The sequence below is a fragment of the Podarcis bocagei genome (genome assembly GCF_964188305.1).
Source record: "Podarcis bocagei genome assembly, chromosome: 1".
NCBI lineage: Eukaryota > Metazoa > Chordata > Lepidosauria > Squamata > Lacertidae > Podarcis > Podarcis bocagei.
The window spans coordinates 89,521,614-89,542,483 of NC_138125.1; the positions used below are offsets into that span (position 1 = coordinate 89,521,614).

Here is a 20,870-nt window from a genome sequence, read left to right on the forward strand (position 1 = left end):
TGCCATATCTTTCTTTCCCCCAGCTCCTCCCATGCCTTTTGATCGTGCTGGTCTTTATGCCATGGAAATCTTTACAGATCCAGCTGCTGTTAAAAGCACAGAGGAAGAAAGGTGGTTCTCCATCCTGGTTTGAACTATGTGAAAGACAGTATAGAAATATTGCAGAATATAAATAAACTGGGGTAGCCGCTCCATTTTATGGGAAGAATACAAACTTAGACTGGCACTATTTTAAAAAAAATAGGGCAGGGAAAAGCTTACAGGGGTTGCCAACCTTTTCAGGACAATGGGTCCATTTTGAAATCTGAGAAAGTGTCATGGACATAGTTCTTATTTCTCATAAGGCAAGGCTAATCAGGCTCCTTCTGCACAATGCATTTAAGGCAGAATCAGCAACCGCTTCCCCCAAAGAATCTTGGGAACTTGTGATGTCACTAGACCCTGCCCTGTGAGTTTTAGAGTTTGGGTGCTGCTGACTTGACAACTTTAGGGAAGGATAACTTGGGCAAAGTGGGATGGTAACCAAGTCATGTAAACGGCCCGTTTCAAGTGGTCAGCAGGAGAAAGATTTGTGCGCCTGCACTCCAGTTTATTGGGTTGATCAAATTGAAGCCCTGGTTAGGCATGTGACTCTTGCAGCTTCTTTATATGAACATTAAGAGTGAACAATAAAACTTGACATTCACATAGGTAAAGGACCCCTGACATTTAAGTCCAGTCCAGTCGTGAACAACTCTGGGGTTGTGGTGCTCATCTCGCTTTACAGGCTGAGGGAGCTGGTGTTTGTCTGCTTCTGCAGACAGTTTTTCTGGGTCATGTGGCCTGCATGACTAAGCTGCTTCTGGCGGAGCCAGAGCAGCGCACAGAAACGCTGTTTACCTTCCCACTGGAGCGGTACCTATTTATCTACTTGCACTGCATGCTTTCAAACTGCTAGGTTGGTAGGAGCTGGGATTTAACAACAGGAGCTCACCCTGTTGCGGGGATTCGAACCGCCGACCTTCCGATCGGCAAGCCCAAGCGGCACAGTGGTTTAAACCACAGCACCACCCACGTCCCTCCTGACATTCACACAGAGAATATAATAGTGCATTTCAAATGCCACAGGTAGCTTGATCCACCAGCTTCTTCCCCCAGCCACCTTGTTTGCTAAAGTAAGGCATGGGGAGAGAGAAAGACTACATTTTAATGTCACCGTTTCTGCAGCAGCTGACACTTTTGTTGTTGTTATGGATTCCTTTGCTAATATAGAGAAACATAACACTACAAAATATATTTTATTGCACAAAAAAGGAAGGGAAAGAACTAGCACAAAACCCACCCAAATGATTTTCTTTGAAATTTAATTTCTGAATGCTCCACCCCATAAATAATCATTTCTTCCACAGCAATTACATGATTCAATTATGGATTCCAGTTTCCAATAGTGATCTTCAGAGTAAGAATAAAGTACAGTGAACTGGGGACATGACACCTGCCATCCATGGTGGTGATGGGGACTCCTCCCCTCCCATAATTCTTCCTGATCTTCCCAGCTGCCTTAGGAGTTCCCACCACCTGCAGTAGGAAACAGTACAGTAGGAAGCAAAATGCTTCCCTGGACTAGCTTGGGAATTCGGTGTAGCCACAGCATTATCCCACAAAATTTCTCCTTCTGTGATGCTGCTGAGAGAGAACAGGGCAACTGCTCATGAAGTCGCTCACTTTCAGATCCCATGTTTGCCAGCTTCCATATGCTCAACTTTAACGATGGACTCAAGTTCATTGGGACAATGCCCTTATCCATGCTTCATATGCTTGCTGTCCCCAGCACCGCCAACCAACCACAGCAACTGTTTGTTGGGTCAACACATGGTATCTCACAAAGGAGAAGTTTGGGAAATATTCAGCTGCAGGGGCTGAAGGCAAATGGCTGAATCTGAGTGCCTGGCTGCATGCCTCACAGAAACGCCAGATAAAAACAGACTTCTAGCTAATAGTGTTGGATCTGGAAAGAATGAGAGATGCTCCTACACCACTGGAACCCGCTGAATATTTAGAGTCATCCCTGATACAAATTTAATTTCTAAGCCGTTTATCATTACAATGTCCCTGACTGCCACCAGATGCTCCTCTTCATTTGGAGGAGCCTGCAACCAATGCCCAACCAGAAGTCACATCCATTCCCACATGACACTCAGGGAGGGAGCCATTTTCTGGACTTGCAGTGTCTGTACCACTGGGTGGAATGGGCTGCCTTGCTGAGCCCTCCGAGTCTGGTCAGGTGCCTTGGCCATTTCTCTTCTGGTAGCAGGGAAGGCAGCAGCGCTCCTTGTGCCCACTGCTCACCGAGCAGGCATGACACACCATGCTCCGACACAACCTGAGAAAGCGAACGAGAGAGTGCGCACAGGAAGCCACTTTGTTAATGTTTATTAACGACATGTATGCTTATGCTTTATATAATGCTTCTTAAAAATATGTATCTTATCTCTCAAATTCTGTTCTGTCCTTTTATTTTTGAAATTAAGTAAGCAGTGTTTTTAACCCAGTTGGACTGAAAATTTAAGTCGTGAGCTTTAAAAGAGCAAAATTTGATAAGAAATAGTTCTAGTCCTAGAGACAGCAGAGCAACCCGAATGGAACAGTTACCTTTCTGTATGTGCCTGCATGAGAGAGATTTCCCTTACAGTGGGCTAAGAAGCAAACAAGATTTGCTGTGCGTGTGAACTGTGATGCAAACAATCTGCATTCTGCTACTTTTAAAATGCAGAAGCTGTGGGCCTATGCAAATGGAGGACATTCCCATGCAAGTGGAGAGAACAATTTCAAGACAAGTTAAATCTGGATCTTGACAGAGAAGAATGCTGTTTTCACAAGTCAGTTGGCTTTATGGATTCTATGGGAAAGAAGTTTTGTTCGCCAGGCTATGTGACTATAAAAAGAGATCCCTCTTAATGCCAATTTGGAGAAGCACCAATTCACAAAGTGGATTGCAAATTTGGAAAAGAATTGCACAACAGAGATTTCAAAAGGCGAGATGTAGGGGCAAAGGAAGGCTAACTGGCACTCGGTGCAGGGCGGGGTGTTGTGTGTGTGTGTGTGTGTGTGTATTAGGGTTAGTATGCTAGGTTGAGTAATTCCTTCACTTTAATCTCTATTTCTCCTTTTCAGTGTTTTTTTTCACAAGGGTGAGAACATCCAAAGCTGTGTAACATTTTGTTAGGCAACAAAGTTTTGGACTTTCATTTTTCATCTGGTTCTTTGTCCATATATTCCCTTGCAAAGGAAGACCTCAGGTTTTGGTCTGGTTGTTTATCTTTATATCCTTGTATTCCTTTTTCCGAAGAAAGCATCCTATGCTGTGCATTTCAGGCCTGATCAGTTTTGGCAAGCAGAGCAAAGCTGTTATTTAAAGTTCACTATCCAGTTTTATCCCCAAACTGGAACAACCTGACATAAAGGGCAGGGCTAAAAATCCAGACCTGCTCTGAATAGTCATGATAATGCACTACACGCATTATGGCTAGGGGTCTCTAAAGCTGAAAGTGGCCTGGTCCTCTTGGATCATTGACAGGACCTGTCTATAGATGCCTCTAGACACAATAAGATGGCAGGTGGCTGGCATGTCACCAGCACTGAACTTGCAGAGCATCTAGATGCCCTGTAAAAAAAGAGTTTATACAAGTTTTTAAAGGCAAGGGCAGGAGATTTAAAAAGTAGAGAGATGATAGATCTGATTGGGGATGTGTCCCATCAAGTTAGGCCCTGCCACTCCATCACCCCTCTTCTACTGCTAGGGAGCTGGAGACCCTTCATTAGTAAACAGCAGCTGCAGAAAGGAGAAGTCATGATCCAAAACAAGACATTGTGGTTTTTACAAGCAAGTGAGCATGGGAAGAACTGACGAGAAATGGGAAACATCATGTGAGACACAGCCTGGGCACCTGAAATTGTTGACAGCTAGCTTTCTCACACTATGGGATGATGGTACAAAAAGAGGCTTTTGAGATGGAGAGGATATGAGAGTGTAGTTTTAGGGTATTGCCACTTAATTTATGATGTGCTTGTTCACTTGTTTCATGTGAAAAGTCCGAGTTGATCAGAAACTGAATATGAGCTGTGGTGCAGCTGCCTAAAAAGCTAATGCAAATTGAGGCTGTAGTAACAGAAGCATGGTGCCTAAATCTCAAAAAATGATCAGCCCTTTTTGCATCTGAGTGCCCTTCAACGATATGCATAACTTATCTAATATTACCAACGGAGATATCAGTCAGCTCTCTCCAGAGGTCCCCGCATGCAAAAGGACACTTGATGGTGTCACATTCTCACCTAGACCAAAGAGACCCATCTGTACCCATCTGTAGGGGTATTATTCACTGGGGAGGGCCATTCTTTGGTTCACCCCCCCTTTTCCCACATGCTGTGGGATCTAGTAGGGCAGAAAAAACAGAACAGGGGGAGGAAAAATTCCTGGCTAAAGTTCTGTTTATCCTTGACACACTTGCAGTGCTGGATTTACGTATAAGCTAAACAAGCTATAACTTAAGGCCCCACTCTCTTGGGGCTCCCAAATTTTTTTAAAGAAATAAAAAACTTGATGTACATTTCCAGAATATAAGATAAAAAAACAAATAAAACCTACACACAGCAACAGTGGTAAATGGCTTTCGATACCTATTAGGTCCATAAATTACCATGTAGCATATTTTCAACACAAAAAACAGTGACAATTTGTTGTTGACATAGGACAGCTGGACATATAAAGGGCCCCATTACCTTCAGTAGCTTAGGGCCTCATCAAACCTAAATCCGGCCCTGCACACTTGGTCCTCCTCACAGAACGCAAATTATTTCTTTTATGCAGTGGCTCCCCATTTGTAGAATGTTCTCCCTGAGAAGGCTCGCCTGGCGCCTTCATTACATTGAACCAGGCAAAAATACACTTCTTCTCCCAGGCCTTTGGCTAATCAACAGCCTATGTCATTTTAAATGTGTTTGTGGGAGAGGGGCTATTGGTTTGTTCTTGTTCTTATCATGTATTTTGTGTTCTCATTTTGTATTTTTATGTTATGAACTGCCCTGTGATCTTCGGATGATGGGCAGCATATAAATTTAATTAATAATAACAACAACAATAATAGCACAGACGTTACCTGCACTGGTATCGGCGCGACATGAGCCTGAAATCCTTTTTGCATTGAACACATACCCCTGGGTTCTGAGGAGTTGGAGATACTGTTGTGGAGGCAATGCCTTCTGTCTTTTGCCACAGGGCATCTTTTTCCCTGAAGAAGAAAAGGGAGGACAGAGAAATTTACCTTTTCTAGCTCTATAGGCAGCTAATGACCGCCGCCAGCCCATGACAAAAGATGGAGCCTTTTAAGAATTATAGATCATCTCTTGTAGCCCATTGTCAATTCAAGAAATGCACTCAATGTGTTTTACAAGCTGACCCTCTGCAGTTTGAAGTAAGTACCAATGCAGCTCACTCCCAGGAACCTATACATAAGATTGCAGTTGTATTGATCTTAATAAACTGAATACTATGCTTTGTATTGCTATTCTGTGGTGCTTGGATGTGTGTTGCTCTTTATCACTGCGCTGCAGCTGAGGATTCCAGCTGGGAAGATGAGACTCTGGCTGGTCTTTAGCTTATCTAGTGTGTTTTGATCTTTGTGGGGTCCCCTCCCCCCAGTCGCCTAGTCTGCATTTCCAAAGCCAGCAGCATGAAGGGAGTGCGGCTCCCTTCTCCTCTGCTCCTCATGGACTCAGTTTACTCACCGTAGTAACTCCAGCAGTTTTCCTTTCATGTTGCAAATGGTCTCCCCCTGTTCTGACAGCTCCCCTTTGTACCTCTTCTCCTTCTCTTCCGATTCCTGTCGGCTTTTCTCCAGCAAAAGCAGCAACTGTTCTTTTTCCTGCTGAGACCTAAGCAGGAGGAAAGTAAACAACTGAATACATACACACTGTGAACATCTGTTGTTTCAAACCACTTTAATTACAATGGCCTGTTTCAAAGAATCCTGGAGTTTGATAATTTATGATTTCTTCAGCATTTCCTTAACAAAGGACCTGGAGCACACGAAGGGCACTCACAATTCTTTCTTTGCAGCTGAATCACCTGACATTTTATGACATCAGGTGATTGACAGGTGACTGGCCAGATCTAATTCCCTATCCCTGCTTTATAGAAGCACAGGAAACTGACTTACACCAAGTCAAACCAATGGTCCATCTATCTCAGTGCAGTGACCGGTAGCAGTTCTGCAGGGTTTGAGGCAGGGGTCTTCCCAGTCCTACCAGAGATGGGATATGAACTCTTCTCCATGCAAAGCACCTCCTCTCTCCCTGAGCTACAGTCCTTCCCTTAAACCTACCATCCAATGAAATAGACTCATGCTCTCACCGGCTCAGCTGCTCCATCAGCTGCATCATCGTTTGTTCCTTGGCAGCAAACATTTGCTTTGCTTGCTGCACATCAGCCGTCATTTTCTTCAGATGGTGAGTTAGACACTGAGGGGAATCAGGTAAGGGGGGGGGGGAGCACAATAGAAAATCAGTGGGTCCCAGTTAGAGAGATCACACAGACCCAGGAGCATGCAACTGTGGGGGTATTGCCAAGGCTTCAAATTCGACAGCTGCGTTTTCAAGGCTGTAGCAGCATCTGCAAAATGAAGTTGTTGGGGCAGCACTCCTTCAGAAAATGCCATTGGTAATGGACTGCTAAACTCCAGAACTTACTTAGCTGCTTTTTTTGCCCAGCACTCTAAATGAGCCTATATTTTTGCTCACAATACTTTCTGGCCTGGAGCTTCACCAGCACACCAGGACTTTGCATAGAAAAAATGGTTTTACTTTTTTCTGATACACACACTGTTTGTTCCTGTCTCCAATGTTCCCCCCCCCCCTTGAAATAATGCTACAGAAAAACGTTGCTTTTAAGTTAACGGTTTGATTTTATTTTTGAAAACATAAATCAGAATTAGGGGGTTGGTTTTTAGAGACCAAATGTTTAGTTTCAATTTCCAGATTTGAGTATTGAAATTCAAGTTTTGTCACATAAATTTGAGGATTGCCTAAAATCTGAGTCCTAGATGAAACTCTAGATTCACCCCAAATTTAAAAGTTCAGCACATGACATATAAAACTCAAACTTCATAGTTATTTTGACTTGCCATACATGTGAGCTAGTCAACATGGTGCCCACCATATGTGGCTGGACTCCAACTTCCAGCATCTCTGGCCACTGGCTACACTGGCTGGGGCTGATGGGAGTTGGAGTCCAGCCACATATGGTGGGCACCACATTGAGACTTTCTCTCACTGGAGAAGAGGGATGCCAGTTGCAGGCAGTGCCTCCATATGGTCAGGATCAGTAGCACACCATTTCTCAACTATCATGTATCTTCACATTGTACATGGAACATGAGTCCCTTACCTTCCCATGGGCTTCTGCACTAGGCTTAGCACCGGCCCCTTTCTTGACAGGCCTTGCCGCATCTTGCAGCCCATCGACCTGAAGAAACTCTGTGTTCATTGGCCGTGACCCTGCTCCTCCGTGGCTGTTTTCCTCAGCGATGCCCCTCTTCCTGACCAGCTCCCTGCTTTTTTCATCTCTGGCCCCACAGGCCGAGTCCAGCACAGTGACAGAAGGAGGCCATGTCCTCTGTAGAGCACCTTCCTCCCTGGGCCATTCCCAGCCCTGCTCCAAGTCTTCACTCAGTTGCTCCACAATGTTTGTGGCCCACATCTTCTCCTGTTCCAGTTGCTCCACTTGATTTCTCAGCTGTAGGCACTCTCCCCTGAGGGCTGAGGCCACTACTTCATTTGTCTCCTGCAAGGATGTCTGTTGTGCTTTGCTGGTGGCCTTGAGCTCCTCCAGCTCTTTCCGAAGCTGTGTAGCCTCCTGGGTCTGTCCATCCAGAGCAGAAGCCATGCTCTCAGCTTGCATTGCCAAGGCCTCTCTTTCTTTGAGGGCTTGCTGCAAGGTGGCCCGCAGCTGCTGCCTCTCCTCTTGCAGTGTGGCCACCTCCTTTTCAAAAGTTCCCAGCTGGTTCCCTAATTCCTGCAAAGTCCTTTCATGCCTGGCCTGCTCCTCAACAGCTTGAGCTTCCAGCTGAGACTTCTTGCTGGCTGCTTCCTCTAAATGAGCCTCCAGCGTAGTGTTTTTCCCCAGGGCGTCCTGTAGCTGGGCCAACTGGCTATTCAACTCTCTTTGCAAACCCTGAGCTGCTTCTTCCTTGACCCTTAGGGCCTTCTCCTGCTCCTCCAGAGATGTCCGGAGAGTGGCAACATGCTCTTGACATGCCGACAGCTCCTTCTGAAGGTCCTGAACCTCTAGTTTTGAAAACACCAGACTTTTCTCCTGGGACACCAGAGTTTCCATAAGAGTCTCCTTCTCCCTCTCTAGTACCTGTATCTCAGCAAGGCTCCTCTCCAGTTTCCCCTTTAGAGGACTCCATTCCAACATGGCTGGATGTTCTTCCCTTTCTGCTGGCCTGCAGCTCATGCCTTCTGGCTGCTCCTCATTCATTCCCAGCTGGCCACCTTGGCTTTTCCAAGCTACCGCTTGGGCTTCCCACTTCTCCAAGCTCTCTTCACATGCCTTCAGCTTCTCCTGTAGGCCCTGACACCGAGAGACCAGCTGCTGGCGCCTTAACTCTTGGGCCTCAATGTCTGCCAAGTGCTTCCTCCTCTCTGCCTCCTGAGAACTCAGCCTTTGCTCTGCCTCCTCTAGAGACCTCTCGGCGGCATCTCTCTTGGACCAGGCCTCCTGGCATTCGCTAGTCAGGTTGGCAACCTTGTCCTCTGCCTCCCTGAGGGCCTTGATGGTTTTGGCCAACTCCTGCTGCTGTTTTTCCTGCTCATCCATCTTCTCCTTGTGTTGCTGCTCATGTTTTGCCCGCTCCTCTTTCAGAAGCTGGTTTTCCTCCAAAAGGGCTAGTCTCAGAGATGCATTCTCCTCTTGTTGCTGGGCCAATTTTTGCCGCAAAGCAGCAAGCTCCCACATCAGTGTTTTGAAGTCCTGCTTCCACCTGGTGTCACCTTCAGTAGGTGGACTCTCCATCTTTCCACACAGGCAGTGATCTGTCTGGTGAAGCAGGGAACACCGTTCCTCGATGGAAGAGATGCTTCCTGGCTGCTCCTTGCTCAGCTTCTCCACTTGGGTCTGCAGCTCACCATTTCCCTTCTGCACCTCCTTGCCAGCAGCTGGATCCGCTTCCATAAAATGATTCAGCTTCAAGAGAGCACCCATCTGCAGCAGACTGTTCTTCCTGCTTCTCCAGATCCCAACCCATTTCTCCATGGAGTTTTCCAGCCCAGCACTGAGTCGATCATCAGCAGTTGGCTCAACAGCATGTTGGTCACTAGTGGTTCTTGGCGAGCTCTCATGAACTTTGGTGGCCCCTTGGTGGTTCCCGCAGTCTCTGTTTGAGTTCCCAACCTATGGTCAACAAACACATAAATTGTTTGGTACAGAGTGATGGGATCAGGCTGGATCCTAGGAAATTAGAGTATTATCAATGGGTGCTAGATTCAAAAGTTGGTTCACAGCCAGGAATATAGGCCTCTAAACTACTGTGAATGAAAAAAGTGAACAAGAGGCTGAACAACAATCTAAGGTTTGCAAAGTTAGGAGCCCCCTCGCTTTTTAATGCGAGGTAAGATAAAGACAGACACAACATTTGTAAAGTAATGAGGACAGGTTTTGAAGTGCCCCCAGAGTGCTTAATACAAATGTACCCTTTCCTCTCTTAGTGTGAGCTCCACAAAACTGGCTCTGCACATCTGAGGTGAGGAAAAGCCAGCTGTAGAGAGTGTTGATTGGCTACAGCCCATACCACCACCAAGACATGTTTTCCTAAACCAGGAATGGGGAACGAGTGACCACCACAGCCCTCCTGTGTTTGGGCTGGGAAGGGGTTGCAGGTTCTAGATCCATTTTCATGACAGGGAAAGGAAAAGCTCTCAAGGTACCCCAGTGATCCAAAATCATTGCTGGGGTCTTAGGGCAGGAAGTATTTTGCAACGGGATAGGCAAGGAAGTGGGGAATATGTACCTCAGAGGATGCTTCCTTCTGCTGGGAGTGCATAGCAGCTGGGTTGGAACATCGCGGCAAAACCCTGGAAGAGATCAAAGCAGCGGATATGCAAGGATTTGCAAGAAAGTGGGCTTTTGGCAGCTCCAGCTCTCTGGGATCAATTACTAGCCGAAATCAGACAGGTGTCTCCCATGATGATATTTAGGTGCCTAAATGAAGACATTTTTGTTTAGGAAGGCTTTCCCAGAGGTGAAGCCCAGTCATTTATGGAAGGCCAATATTATGAAATTGTTTTGTTATTTTTAGCATTTGTATGGATGTTTTCACTGTTTTAGTTTGCTGAACTGATTCTATTAGTGCAGACCTTGCATCTCAGTACTTTTTTCTGTTTCTACGAGGTTTACCACTTCCGTGGCTTTATGCTGTGAAGCCGCCTGCAAAATAACAGAAGCTTAGCAGTAGCAGAACAAGACCTGAACCAAATGCTCTGGTGTGAAAAATTTAGAGGAGAGAAGAGCACCTTCTGCTGGTGACAACATGCAACAAAGCCCCTCCTCTCGCCCGTTTCCTTTGACTGCCTTACGCAGCGCCTGCTACTCACTCAGAGACCACGGGCCATGCAGCATCCAGGTCTCCTCTGCGCAGGGCCAGGTGAAAGGCCATGCCATCCAGCTCATAGAGGAAGCCCAAGATGTCTGTCCACAGCTTTCGATCCAAGAAAGGGCTGCGTGCGTAGTACCACTCACTGCAAAGAGTAAAGCATAAATACATACATAGCAGAGACTTTAAACAAACTCATTGTGTTGGGGGACTCTAACCTTTTGGGGCCCAGGTGCACATTTGGAAATCTAAGAAAATGTCCTGGGTGCCACAAAATGCTCATCTCACAGAGGAAAACTGGCAATGCTCAAACCTCCCCCCAGCCCAAACCAAACAATGACAGCAACAATGGGAAAAATACCTACATGAACCTCAAAACAAATAACGCAGAGATAGAAAAGCAGCTGGCCCATATAAATGCATACGTAATTTTGTAGTGCAGTTATCTTAAAGTTTGTTTTTAAAAATGTTTTATATATTCCATTTTTACTAAGAAATGTTGCATGCTGTTTCAGAAACATTTATTGGGAGGTGGTTTATAAATCCTTAAATGAATGAATGAATGGAAAATAATAACAACCACCACCTGCCAACTTTCTCTAAGCCATAGAAGTCTTACTATTTTGAAGAATAAAAAACTGGGAGGGACAGAGAGCCTTGGCAGCTACCAGGAGTGTGTGTGCGCATCTCAGGGCACTGTGGTGCCCACAGGTGTCACCTTGGAGATCCCTGTGCTATCCCAACTTCCCCATCATTTTGCCCTTTTCTTTTGCACTATGAGGATAGTGTGCAACCTTGCTTTCCTGCATCGCAAGCTTCCTCTCCCACTGCCGTGCCACTTTCACCTTCAAGCTCTTACCTGATGACTTCTGGCTCCATGAAACAAAGTTGCAAGGTCTCCGCCAGCTGCCGATGGACCAGGCAATAACGAATGAAAGCACGGCCCTTCCCCACGGCTGTTTTCAGCTACCAAGGGAAACAGATTCACATTCAAAGGTGGGAAAGCCTTCAAGAGTTGCCCTATTCATTAGGTGATTCTTTATTGACACCATCGCTACCTCATCTGGCCTGGCATAAATTCTGGGTTTTGGGGTTCAAGAGGAACAACCAAAGGGCTATGCCCACTGCCCCTCTGCATTTGCTGCCTGAGGCAGTCACCACACACTGCCCAATGCTAGGGCCGGCCCTGAAAATATGGCATGATTTCCCTGTGATTATTCAGCAGTTCTTTTATATACTATTTATACTAATATCTATGCTCCTATGCAATCCTTAGTGGTTCATTAAAAACAGCCCAGTAAGAAATACATGTCCATGTGCTTAATTGTAGATAACAAACAGAGAATCATAGAATCACAGAGCTGTAGAGTTGGAAGGGACGGCAAGGGTCATTCAATCCAACCCCTTGCAATGCAAGAATCTTTTGCCCAATGTGGGGCTCAGACCCATGACTCTGTGATTAAGAGTCTAATGCTCTGCCAACTGAGCTATCCCAGTATCAGCTGAGCTATCATGTTATGGGTGTATGGTTCTTAACATTGAAAAACAGTGCTGTATTCTTAAATTAGTTTTGCATAAAGCACAGTAAGATGTGAAAGAATATGTGAACAGCCCAGGTGTAAGGCACATTCGAGCCTTCCCCAACCTGGTGCCCTCCAAATGTTTTGCACTACAACTCCCATCAGCCACACCCAGCCCAAGGCACCAGATTTAGGGGAGGCTCCCTTATCAAATAACCCCTAAGGGCTGTTTGCCCTTGTTAATATGAGCATCCTTTTGATCACTAGAACAAATGATGTGCAGCATCTCCCTGATTCCTGGTTCCTGCTCTGCAGGATCTGCTTCCAATGAGAAGCACTGCCTCAGGCAGACCCTGTTGACAAGAGACAGTGCCATCACATTGTACCTCTGGGTGGGGAGCGTAGCCAGGATTTATTTTGAGGGCAGGAATGGGTACATGTGAAGAACTGGGGAAGGAGAAAGGGAGGCATGGGCGTAGCTGGGGGAGGGCAGGCTTTATATTAGGGGGGCAGAACCAAGTTATCTGTGATGCAGTTGGTCAGTTTGTTAAGTATTTTTCTTTATTTACTTGATGGGGGGGAGCTGCACCCCTGGCTATGCCCATGTCTCCCTTTCTCCTTCCCCAATCCTTCACATGTACCCATTCCTGTCCCCAATGCTCACAAATTGTGGAAATTTATCCCCACAGAGGTGTATCTGGAACATTTATTGTGTAGTTTTTGTCATACACTGAAGGTGCAGCTGTGGCCTCTGACAACGCAAGATGCAAATTCCAGGATCCACCCCATTCTCTGGACTGTTTTAACTGTTTTTCGCATTGTATTTTAAAATGGTTGTAACCTACCATGGAACCGCATAGTGAAGGGTGAGTAAGAAATCAAATAAATAATAGTGGTGATACCATTAATAGCATCAGCCAATCTTACTTTGTCGAGGGAGGTGACATGTTGCACCCCTGCATGAACACCACTGTGCAGTCTGGTCAGAACTCGGCTCAGGAAGTCCCAGTAATCTTTCCTTTGCCCAAAGAGGTTTCTCTTTTCTTTCAGATCATACTATAATGACCAAGCAGAGGCGGGGAGGGAGGAATGATAATGGCATTGTTAATTTTTATTTACACATCTGCATTATTTCTATCCCACACCCAACAATTAAAAACGCTGAAAACGTTGGCAGCATTAAGATACATTCAACAGTGTAAACAAGTTTTGATGGATGCGATAATAAAATACTGAATGGTATACAGTGGTACCTCGGGTTAAGAACTTAATTCGTTCTGGAGGTCCGTTCTTAACCTGAAACTGTTCCTAACCTTAGCTAATGGGGCCACCCACTGCTGCTGCACAATTTCTGTTCTCATCCTGAAGCAAAGTTCTTAACCCGAGGTACTATTTCTGGGTTAGTGGAGTCTGTAACCTGAAGCGTCTGTAACCCGAGGTACCACTGTATATTTTTTGTTAAATATGAAGGGATTTATGATATGTAAAATGAACCATGGAAAGAAAAGAAGGGAAGTCACTAATATCTTAAGGATGTAAAATGAGAATTTTAAATTGTAAAACAGAAAACTTAATAAAATTATATTGGTACCTTGGTACCTTGGTTCTCAAATGCCTTGGTACTCAAACAACCTGGAACCCAAACACTGCAAACCTGGAAGTAAGTCTTCCAGGTTGCGAACTTTTATCAGGAGCCGAACGTGCTCAATTTTGAGTGCTACACTTCTGTTTTGAGTGCCACACTTCCATTTTGAGTGTTACGCTGAGGTCTGCCAGTATGGTGTAGTGGTTAAGAGCGGTAGACTCATAATCTGGGGAACCGGGTTCGTGTCTCCGCTCCTCCACATGCAGCTGCTGGGTGACCTTGGGCCAGTCACACTTCTGTGAAGTTTCTCAGCCCCACTCACCTCACAGAGTGTTTGTTGTGGGGGAGAAAGGGAAAGGAGAATGTTAGCCACTTTGAGACTCCTTCGGGTAGTTATAAAGTGGGATATCAAATCCAAACTCTTCTCCTCCTCCTCTTATTTGTGTTTTTATGGTTCTTTTGTGTTTTTGTGACTGTGTGGAACCCAGTTCAGCTACTGATTGCTTGTGTGATTGCAGTCCATTGTTTATTGCTTTCATTTTATGGATCAATTGTTTCATTAGATAGCAAAATTCATGTTAAATTGCTGTTTTATGGGTTGCTTTTAAAAGTCTGGGACGGATTAATTCATTTTGCATTACTTTCTATGGGAAAGCGCACTTTGGTTTTGGAACGGACTGCCAGAATGGATTAAGTTTGAGAACCAAGATACCACTGTATATTTAAAAAAAAACCTATTAAAATGCAACACCAATCAATAAAGCAACAAGAAGTTACACAAATGTTTCAGTTGCCACCAGTAAAACAACAGAAGAGGATACACGGCAACACCACTGTAAGGTTCCATGGATTAAAAGTGTATGGATCCCAGAAGCCTGAGAAAATGAAGAAGTCTTCCCCTGCCACTGGAAAGAGGCTAAGATAGGCTCAAGGCCAGTCTCTCTAGGGAGGGGCATCCACCAAAAAGGCCCTTTTCACAGTAGCCACCCATCACACTTTCAAGCCTCCCAAGATCTTAGGGTCCAGGTTTGTTCATGTGGATGTTTTATTGCTTTAAATTGTTGGCTTGCTTCTGGATACCAGTTGCTGGGAATTGCAAGCAGGGTGACTGCTGCTGCGTACCGGTCCCGCCTGCAGGTTTTCCATGGGCATCAGGTTGCCTATGGTCAGAAGAAGTTGCTGGACTGGATGGACCTTTGCCCTGCTCCAGCACGGCTTGCCTTGTGCTCTGACCTTCTTGTAAGCTGCTCCGAGCGTTGTGACTGCACTGTGTGGGCAGGGCATACATTTGCTTTTGAAAGAACAATAATAGCTAACTAAGTTAGGCCCTTTGGGTTCGTATTAATGGGCTGCAGTTGCAGCACAGAAAAAATAGAAACGAACAAAAAACCTGCCCTCTCGGATGCTCATCACGCAGCTTAAGATGACACAACCTCGAGGATCACCCACACTTTGCTACAGGATGCAGAAAAGGTTCATGGGAAGAGCGGCACCAGAGCAGGGCAGCATGAGTCACATGCTGCAGACTTTGGGGGTGCACCAACTTAAGCTGCAGTTCACACAATGTCTGCTTCTATCACATCATCAACCCAAGTCTGTTAGAGGTGCCTTACCTGCAACAGGAACTCCAGCTGGGCACAGAATTGTTGCAGCTCCCGACTCCCGTCTGTCACCGGTAGTCCCTGCTCCTGGTAGTTTTTGTTTAACTCAGTCACGGTATCTAGATAAAGAAAGGGGTACAATTAAGCCACATTCCAAAGCATTAAATGTTCCAGCCCTGCTACCCTACTACGCCCTGTAATGAAGGGCAGGACAATAGGTTTATAGCCAAAATAGCATCTCCGGGAAACAAGAGGGAGAACATAGAATCATAGAATCATAGAGTTGGAAGAGACCACAAGGGCCATCGAGTCCAACCCCCTGCCAAGCAGGAAACACCATCAGAGCACTCCTGACATATGGTTGTCAAGCCTCTGCTTAAAGACCTCCAAAGTAGGAGACTCCACCACACTCCTTAGCAGCAAATTCCACTGTCGAACAGCTCTTACTGTCAGGAAGTTCTTCCTAATGTTTAGGTGGAATCTTCTTTCTTGTAGTTTGGATCCATTGCTCCGTGTCCGCTTCTCTGGAGCAGCAGAAAACAACCTTTCTCCCTCCTCTATGTGACATCCTTTTATATATTTGAACATGGCTATCATATCACCCCTTAACCTCCTCTTCTCCAGGCTAAACATGCCCAGCTCCCTTAGCCGTTCCTCATAAGGCATCGTTTCCAGGCCTTTGACCATTTTGGTTGCCCTCCTCTGGACACGTTATCTGCAAGCATTGGGGAACCCAGAGATTTGGAGGTGCACATGATAGTTAACACAAGAGGGGAAACACCCCCAAATCATGCTTTGTATGCATGCGCTCACACGGAGGAAAGGGAAGAAGCACATAAGAAAATCATGTGCACTTACTCTTTAAGTCCTTGACCACACGAAGAATCTCTTTGTCGCTGGCCATAACTCTGCCTCAGCTTGCCTACAAAGCAAACAACCATTCATGAGGAGAGGGGTGGAGAGCCTTTTTTGTCCCCTGAGCCCAAGTGTAGCAAGGTTAAAGGTAAAGGACCCCTGGACAGTTAAGTCCAGTCAGAGGAGACTATGGGGTTGCGGCTTTCAGGCTGAGTGAGCCGGCATTTGTCCACAGACAGCTTTCCGGGTCATGTGGGCAGCATGACTAAACCACTTCTGGTGCAACGGAACACCGTGATGGAAACCAGAGTGCACGGAAATGCCGTTTACCTTCCCACCGCAGCGGTACCTATTTATCTACTTGCACTGGTGTGCTTTCGAACTGCTAGGTTGGCAGGAGCAGGGACAGAGCAACGGAAGCTCAGCCCGTTGCGGGGATTCGAACTGCCGGCCTTTCGATCGGCAAGCCCAAGAGGCTCAGTGGTTTATACCACAGCGGCACCCTGGGCAACAAACAAACAAAAAACAAACAGGGGGAAATAAGCACATGGTTGGCTATTACTTGCAGCAATGCTCCACCATGCTCATGGGAAGGCAATATATCATGCTAATGACATTTGATGGTGACTAGCACTACTGCAATGCTAAAGGAAAAACCTGGTGTGTGTTTTCCCTGCATCCAGAAAGGACCCAAGATTCTGAGCAATCATTCCTTCCCTAAATACACAAGGAACTAAAGCAACTAGTTTCAAGTGGCCAGAATTGACCCAGGCTAGGCCTTTCACAAGCATGTCATCTGCAACTGTAGTGGTATTTTCTGTAGCCTTACCCAGCCCACAATACAGCCATTTGCTTACAGCTAACACTGTTTCTGCTTCTTTCTCCACACATTGCCCCCATTTCCCAGGCTGTGTATGCTCCATACATTTAAAGCACCCCCCTAAGAATCATGCGAGCTTTAGTTTAATACTCACATAGCTACATTTCCCAGGATTCTGGGGAGGGGAGAGAGAGAGAAGTGTTTTAAACATACTTTAAATGTAGGCATACACTTTTCTAAGGCATCTCTGTGACTTTTTCCATACAGTTCACCCATAAAGCCCACCCCCCAGGGCTGTGGTGAAGAGGTGGACTAGGGGACCTGACCCTTGGGTCTTTTGTGCTGGGGCCCAGACCTCCTGCCTCCTGCCTCCTCCCCACACTCTTGAAAATTATTTTTCCCCCAACATTGCTTACAGGACATCTAAGAATACTATGACAAAGCAGACTGCTGGTGAAACCCAGTCACTCACCCTTGCACATGTTAATAATTGAATGGAGTGGGGAAGGAAATTTTGTGTGTGTGTGTGTGTGTGTGTGTGTGTGTGTGTGTGAGAGAGAGAGAGAGAGAGAGAGAGAGAGAGAGAGACTGTAAATGCATTTTGTGTAATCATATTTTTACACGGCTTTTAATGTCTGAGAGAGAGGGAGAGACAGAGAGAGTCACATCTATTCTCAGGACCAACTCTGGAGTGGGAGGAGAAAAACAAGAACACCACTCCCAAAATTGCTCTAGAAAGCCAAACAAACATGCCATTCCTCTCCAGCCATCTAGCACACTTTTCTACTCATAGCTTTGCCTGAGAAATGCTGGCCACACAATAGCAACTGCTACCTGTTTCTCTCCTTTGCCAAAACAGTTGGTACTAAAACGAGTCTTGTGTGCAGATACATGAATTTCCGTATGCTCGCATGCAAAAGTTGAATAGGTCCCAGTTCTAAAGATTCTCTTACATTTAAGCTGAATATTCCCTGAATATTCCTGAATCCGTGGGGTGTGGGTCTACACTGTGGCGTGGTGGGCCCTGCCTCACAGACACCTCTTTGACTTGGTTTTTTCCTGCAAAGAATTGAAAATATAATGCTTCAAGAAACTTGAGAACTAGCCACGGTGTCTGCATGAGATCTTCAGCTTGAGATATCAGGGCAGATTTGAGAGTTTTAGGCAGATGAAGCTTGCCTCCTGGAACCCCTTGGCCCTTTCCCCGATTTCTCTGCCCTCCTTGGACAAAATCCCACCACTGAGCACTGCTGCCTATGTCCTTCTGTGTAGCCAGAGGACTGGAGCTCCCACACTTACCTGGTATGAGAGGCTGGATCTCAGCTGAGCACTGCATTAAGCACTGGCCTCTGTCCTGGTGCCTCAGGACTCATCTGTTTGAGCTCAGGGGCATCTGCTGGCAGCTTCCTCTTTCCTCTGCAAGTCATTGCTTCCCAAAGGCAAAGCATATGAGGAAATCCCCCTGGATTCCAGTCAACGCAGCAGGGTAGGATGCCTCATCCAGCAGCGCCCTGCCCACAAGCTACTGTTTCTGGAGTTTAGCCTTACAAGCAGTGCTGTATTAACGTATAAGCTAAACAATCTATAGCAGGCTTCCTCAACCTTGGCCCTCCAGATGTTTTTGGCAGGACCAGTGGTCTGGGATGATGGGAACTGTAGTCTCAAAATATCTGGAGGGCCGAAGTTGAGGAAGCCTGATCTATAGCATAGGGCCCCACTCTCTTGGGCCCCCCCAAAATAATTTAAGGGGGGAAAACTGGATGTACATTTCCAAAATATAACATAAAAACAAATAAAATAAAACCTACTTACAGCAACAGTGTTTTGTGTTGCATAGGCTCCTTAAGAGCTTAATAATTATTTCACTATTAATATACTTCTTCTGAATTGTATTTCACTATTAATATACAGTGGACGCTTGGGTTGCGAATGTGATTTGTGCGGGATGCATGTTTGCAACCTGCAGCGTTTGCAACCCGTGCCTGCACATGCGCGGGTTGCGATTCGGTGTTTCTGCGCATGCGCAAAGCGCGATTTAGGGCTTCTGCGCATGCGTGACCGCTGAAACCTGGAAGTAACCCATTCTGGTACTTCTGGGTTTCAGCGGTCCGCAACCCGAGAAAACCCAACCTGAAGCGGCTGTAACCCGGGGTATGACAGTACTTCTTAATTGTATTTCAGTTCAACAATTACTTTGATAAAATACATATTTTGTTATGTGCAAATGGCTTTCGATACCTATTAGGTCCATCAATTACCATATAGCATATATTCAACACACAAAACAGCGGCACATTGTTGTTGACAAAGGACAGCTGGACATATAAAAGGCCCCATTACCTTCAGTAACTTAGAGCCTCATCAAACCTAAATCCGGCCCTGCTTGCAAGCCCCGATTCAAATGCCACAGCGCGGCATTCAGCCCTCGATGGGCAGCTTTGCAGAGAGGAAAGGGAGCAAGACGCCAGGACCGAAAGAAGGGCAAAGCCTTGCTGATCTTTCTCTTTCTCTCTCTGTTCACACACACGCTTTCTCTTTCTCTCTCAAAGCCGGATGACTTGTACCCTTGTGCCAAAGAGGGGGAGCATTTATCCGGTGCTCAAAATTGCACAGGAACCGAAACTGACTACACAGGAGATACAAACTTCAGAGAAGCCTCTTGCAAGTTTCAGTGAAGGAGTCCCAACGGTGAAAGATTGTTTACGGGGCGAACGGGTTGTGTGAAAGCGACAGGGGGCTCCACTCTCCCGTGTAAACACTCTCCCGAGCGCACGCGTTAGGGTCACAATATGGGGCCGGCACTTTGTAATGGCGCGTTGTGTGAGTGTCCTTCGTCTAGGGCAACGCCAAGCACCAGCCTGGCTGCGAGACTCACCCTCCTGCCTTCGCTCTCCGGTCCTTGGCACAGGAGAGGAAAAAGCAGACTCCGCCTCTCCCGATCTGTACCTGAGGACGGAAACCAGGAAGCAACGCCCACCTTGGCGCAAGGCGTTCCAGCCAGCGCCTTTTCCGCATCTGGCGCTGCGGGCGCGCAGCCACCAAGGCTTCCCCTAAGAGGAAGGGCCAAATCAAAGAGCCGTGTATGTGTGCGCGCGCGCGCCTCAGCTGGCAAAATTGAGGCTCTCGACGATGCCGAAGTTGGTTACTAGTTCCCAATTCCTCATTTGCTCCAAATCTAAAAGAAGAAGAAGGAAAAGTTCATTACGTCACACTGAACTCCAAAATCAGCTTTGGGGTTCCCCCACATCATATATCTCTAGGACTGGGGGACTCTCGACTTCGAGGCCGTGGGCGTAGCCATGTGATGGGGTGGGAGCTGTCCGGATTTACTTATAAGCTAACAAGCTATAGCTTAGGGCCCCACTCTCTTGGGGGCCCCAAAAAAATTTAAAGGAAAGAAAAACTGGATAATTCTTCTTAATTGTACAGTATTGCATTTCAACAACTACTTTGATAAAATTTATAAATTTTTTTTAATAAATTGTCCAGTAGCACCTTAAAGACCAACTAAGCTTGTTCTTGGTATATGCTTTCGTGTGCATGCACACTTCTTCAGATGCATGCATGCACACAAAAGCTTATACCAAGAACAAACTTAGTTGGCCTCTAAGGTGCTACTGGACAATTTTTTTATTTTTTATATATTTTGACTGCGTCAAACCAACGCAGCTACCTACCTGAATCTAGAACTTTGATAAAATACATATTTTGTTATGTGTAAATGGCTTTAGATACCTTTTAGGTCCATAAATTACCATATAGCATATATTCAACACAAAAAAGCGACAATTTGTTGTTGACAAAGGACAGCTGGACATATAAAGGGCCCTGTTACTTTCAGTAGCTTAGGGCCTCATCAAACCT

General features: G+C 46.0%; 1 protein-coding gene across 4 annotated transcripts; it reads right to left on the reverse strand.

Annotated features, from left to right (window-relative positions):
• Positions 1 to 1,326: 1,326 nt before the first annotated feature.
• On the reverse strand, positions 1,327 to 20,870 carry RUFY4 (RUN and FYVE domain containing 4). Of its 4 annotated transcripts, none has more exons than XM_081189481.1 (12): positions 20,842 to 20,870; positions 16,190 to 16,253; positions 15,344 to 15,450; positions 13,073 to 13,201; positions 11,485 to 11,591; positions 10,627 to 10,770; positions 10,044 to 10,107; positions 7,421 to 9,427; positions 6,389 to 6,495; positions 5,764 to 5,910; positions 5,136 to 5,267; positions 1,327 to 2,362 (listed from the first exon to the last, which is right to left on the reverse strand). In XM_081189481.1, exons 2-12 carry the CDS (start codon positions 16,233 to 16,235, stop codon positions 2,260 to 2,262), a joined length of 3,093 nt encoding a protein of 1,030 aa, XP_081045607.1. In that variant the 5' UTR covers positions 16,236 to 16,253; positions 20,842 to 20,870; the 3' UTR covers positions 1,327 to 2,259. The 4 variants fall into 4 exon arrangements, with proteins under 4 accessions (XP_081045607.1, XP_081045605.1, XP_081045606.1 ...); XM_081189479.1 differs by lacking the exon at positions 20,842 to 20,870 and adding an exon at positions 19,882 to 20,054; XM_081189480.1 differs by lacking the exon at positions 20,842 to 20,870 and adding an exon at positions 19,347 to 19,835.

Bases quoted from the DNA above. Each gene is read 5' to 3' on its own strand.
- RUFY4 (XM_081189481.1), bottom strand. From the start codon at position 16,235: ATGGCCAGCGACAAAGAGATTCTTCGTGTGGTCAAGGACTTAAAGA. The intron at 11,592-13,072 runs GTAAGATTGGCT...TTCCCTTGGTAG, and splicing joins ATGTCACCTCCCTCGACAAA to CTGAAAACAGCCGTGGGGAA. The intron at 2,363-5,135 runs GTAACGTCTGTG...TCGCTTTCTCAG, and splicing joins TCGCGCCGATACCAGTGCAG to GTTGTGTCGGAGCATGGTGT.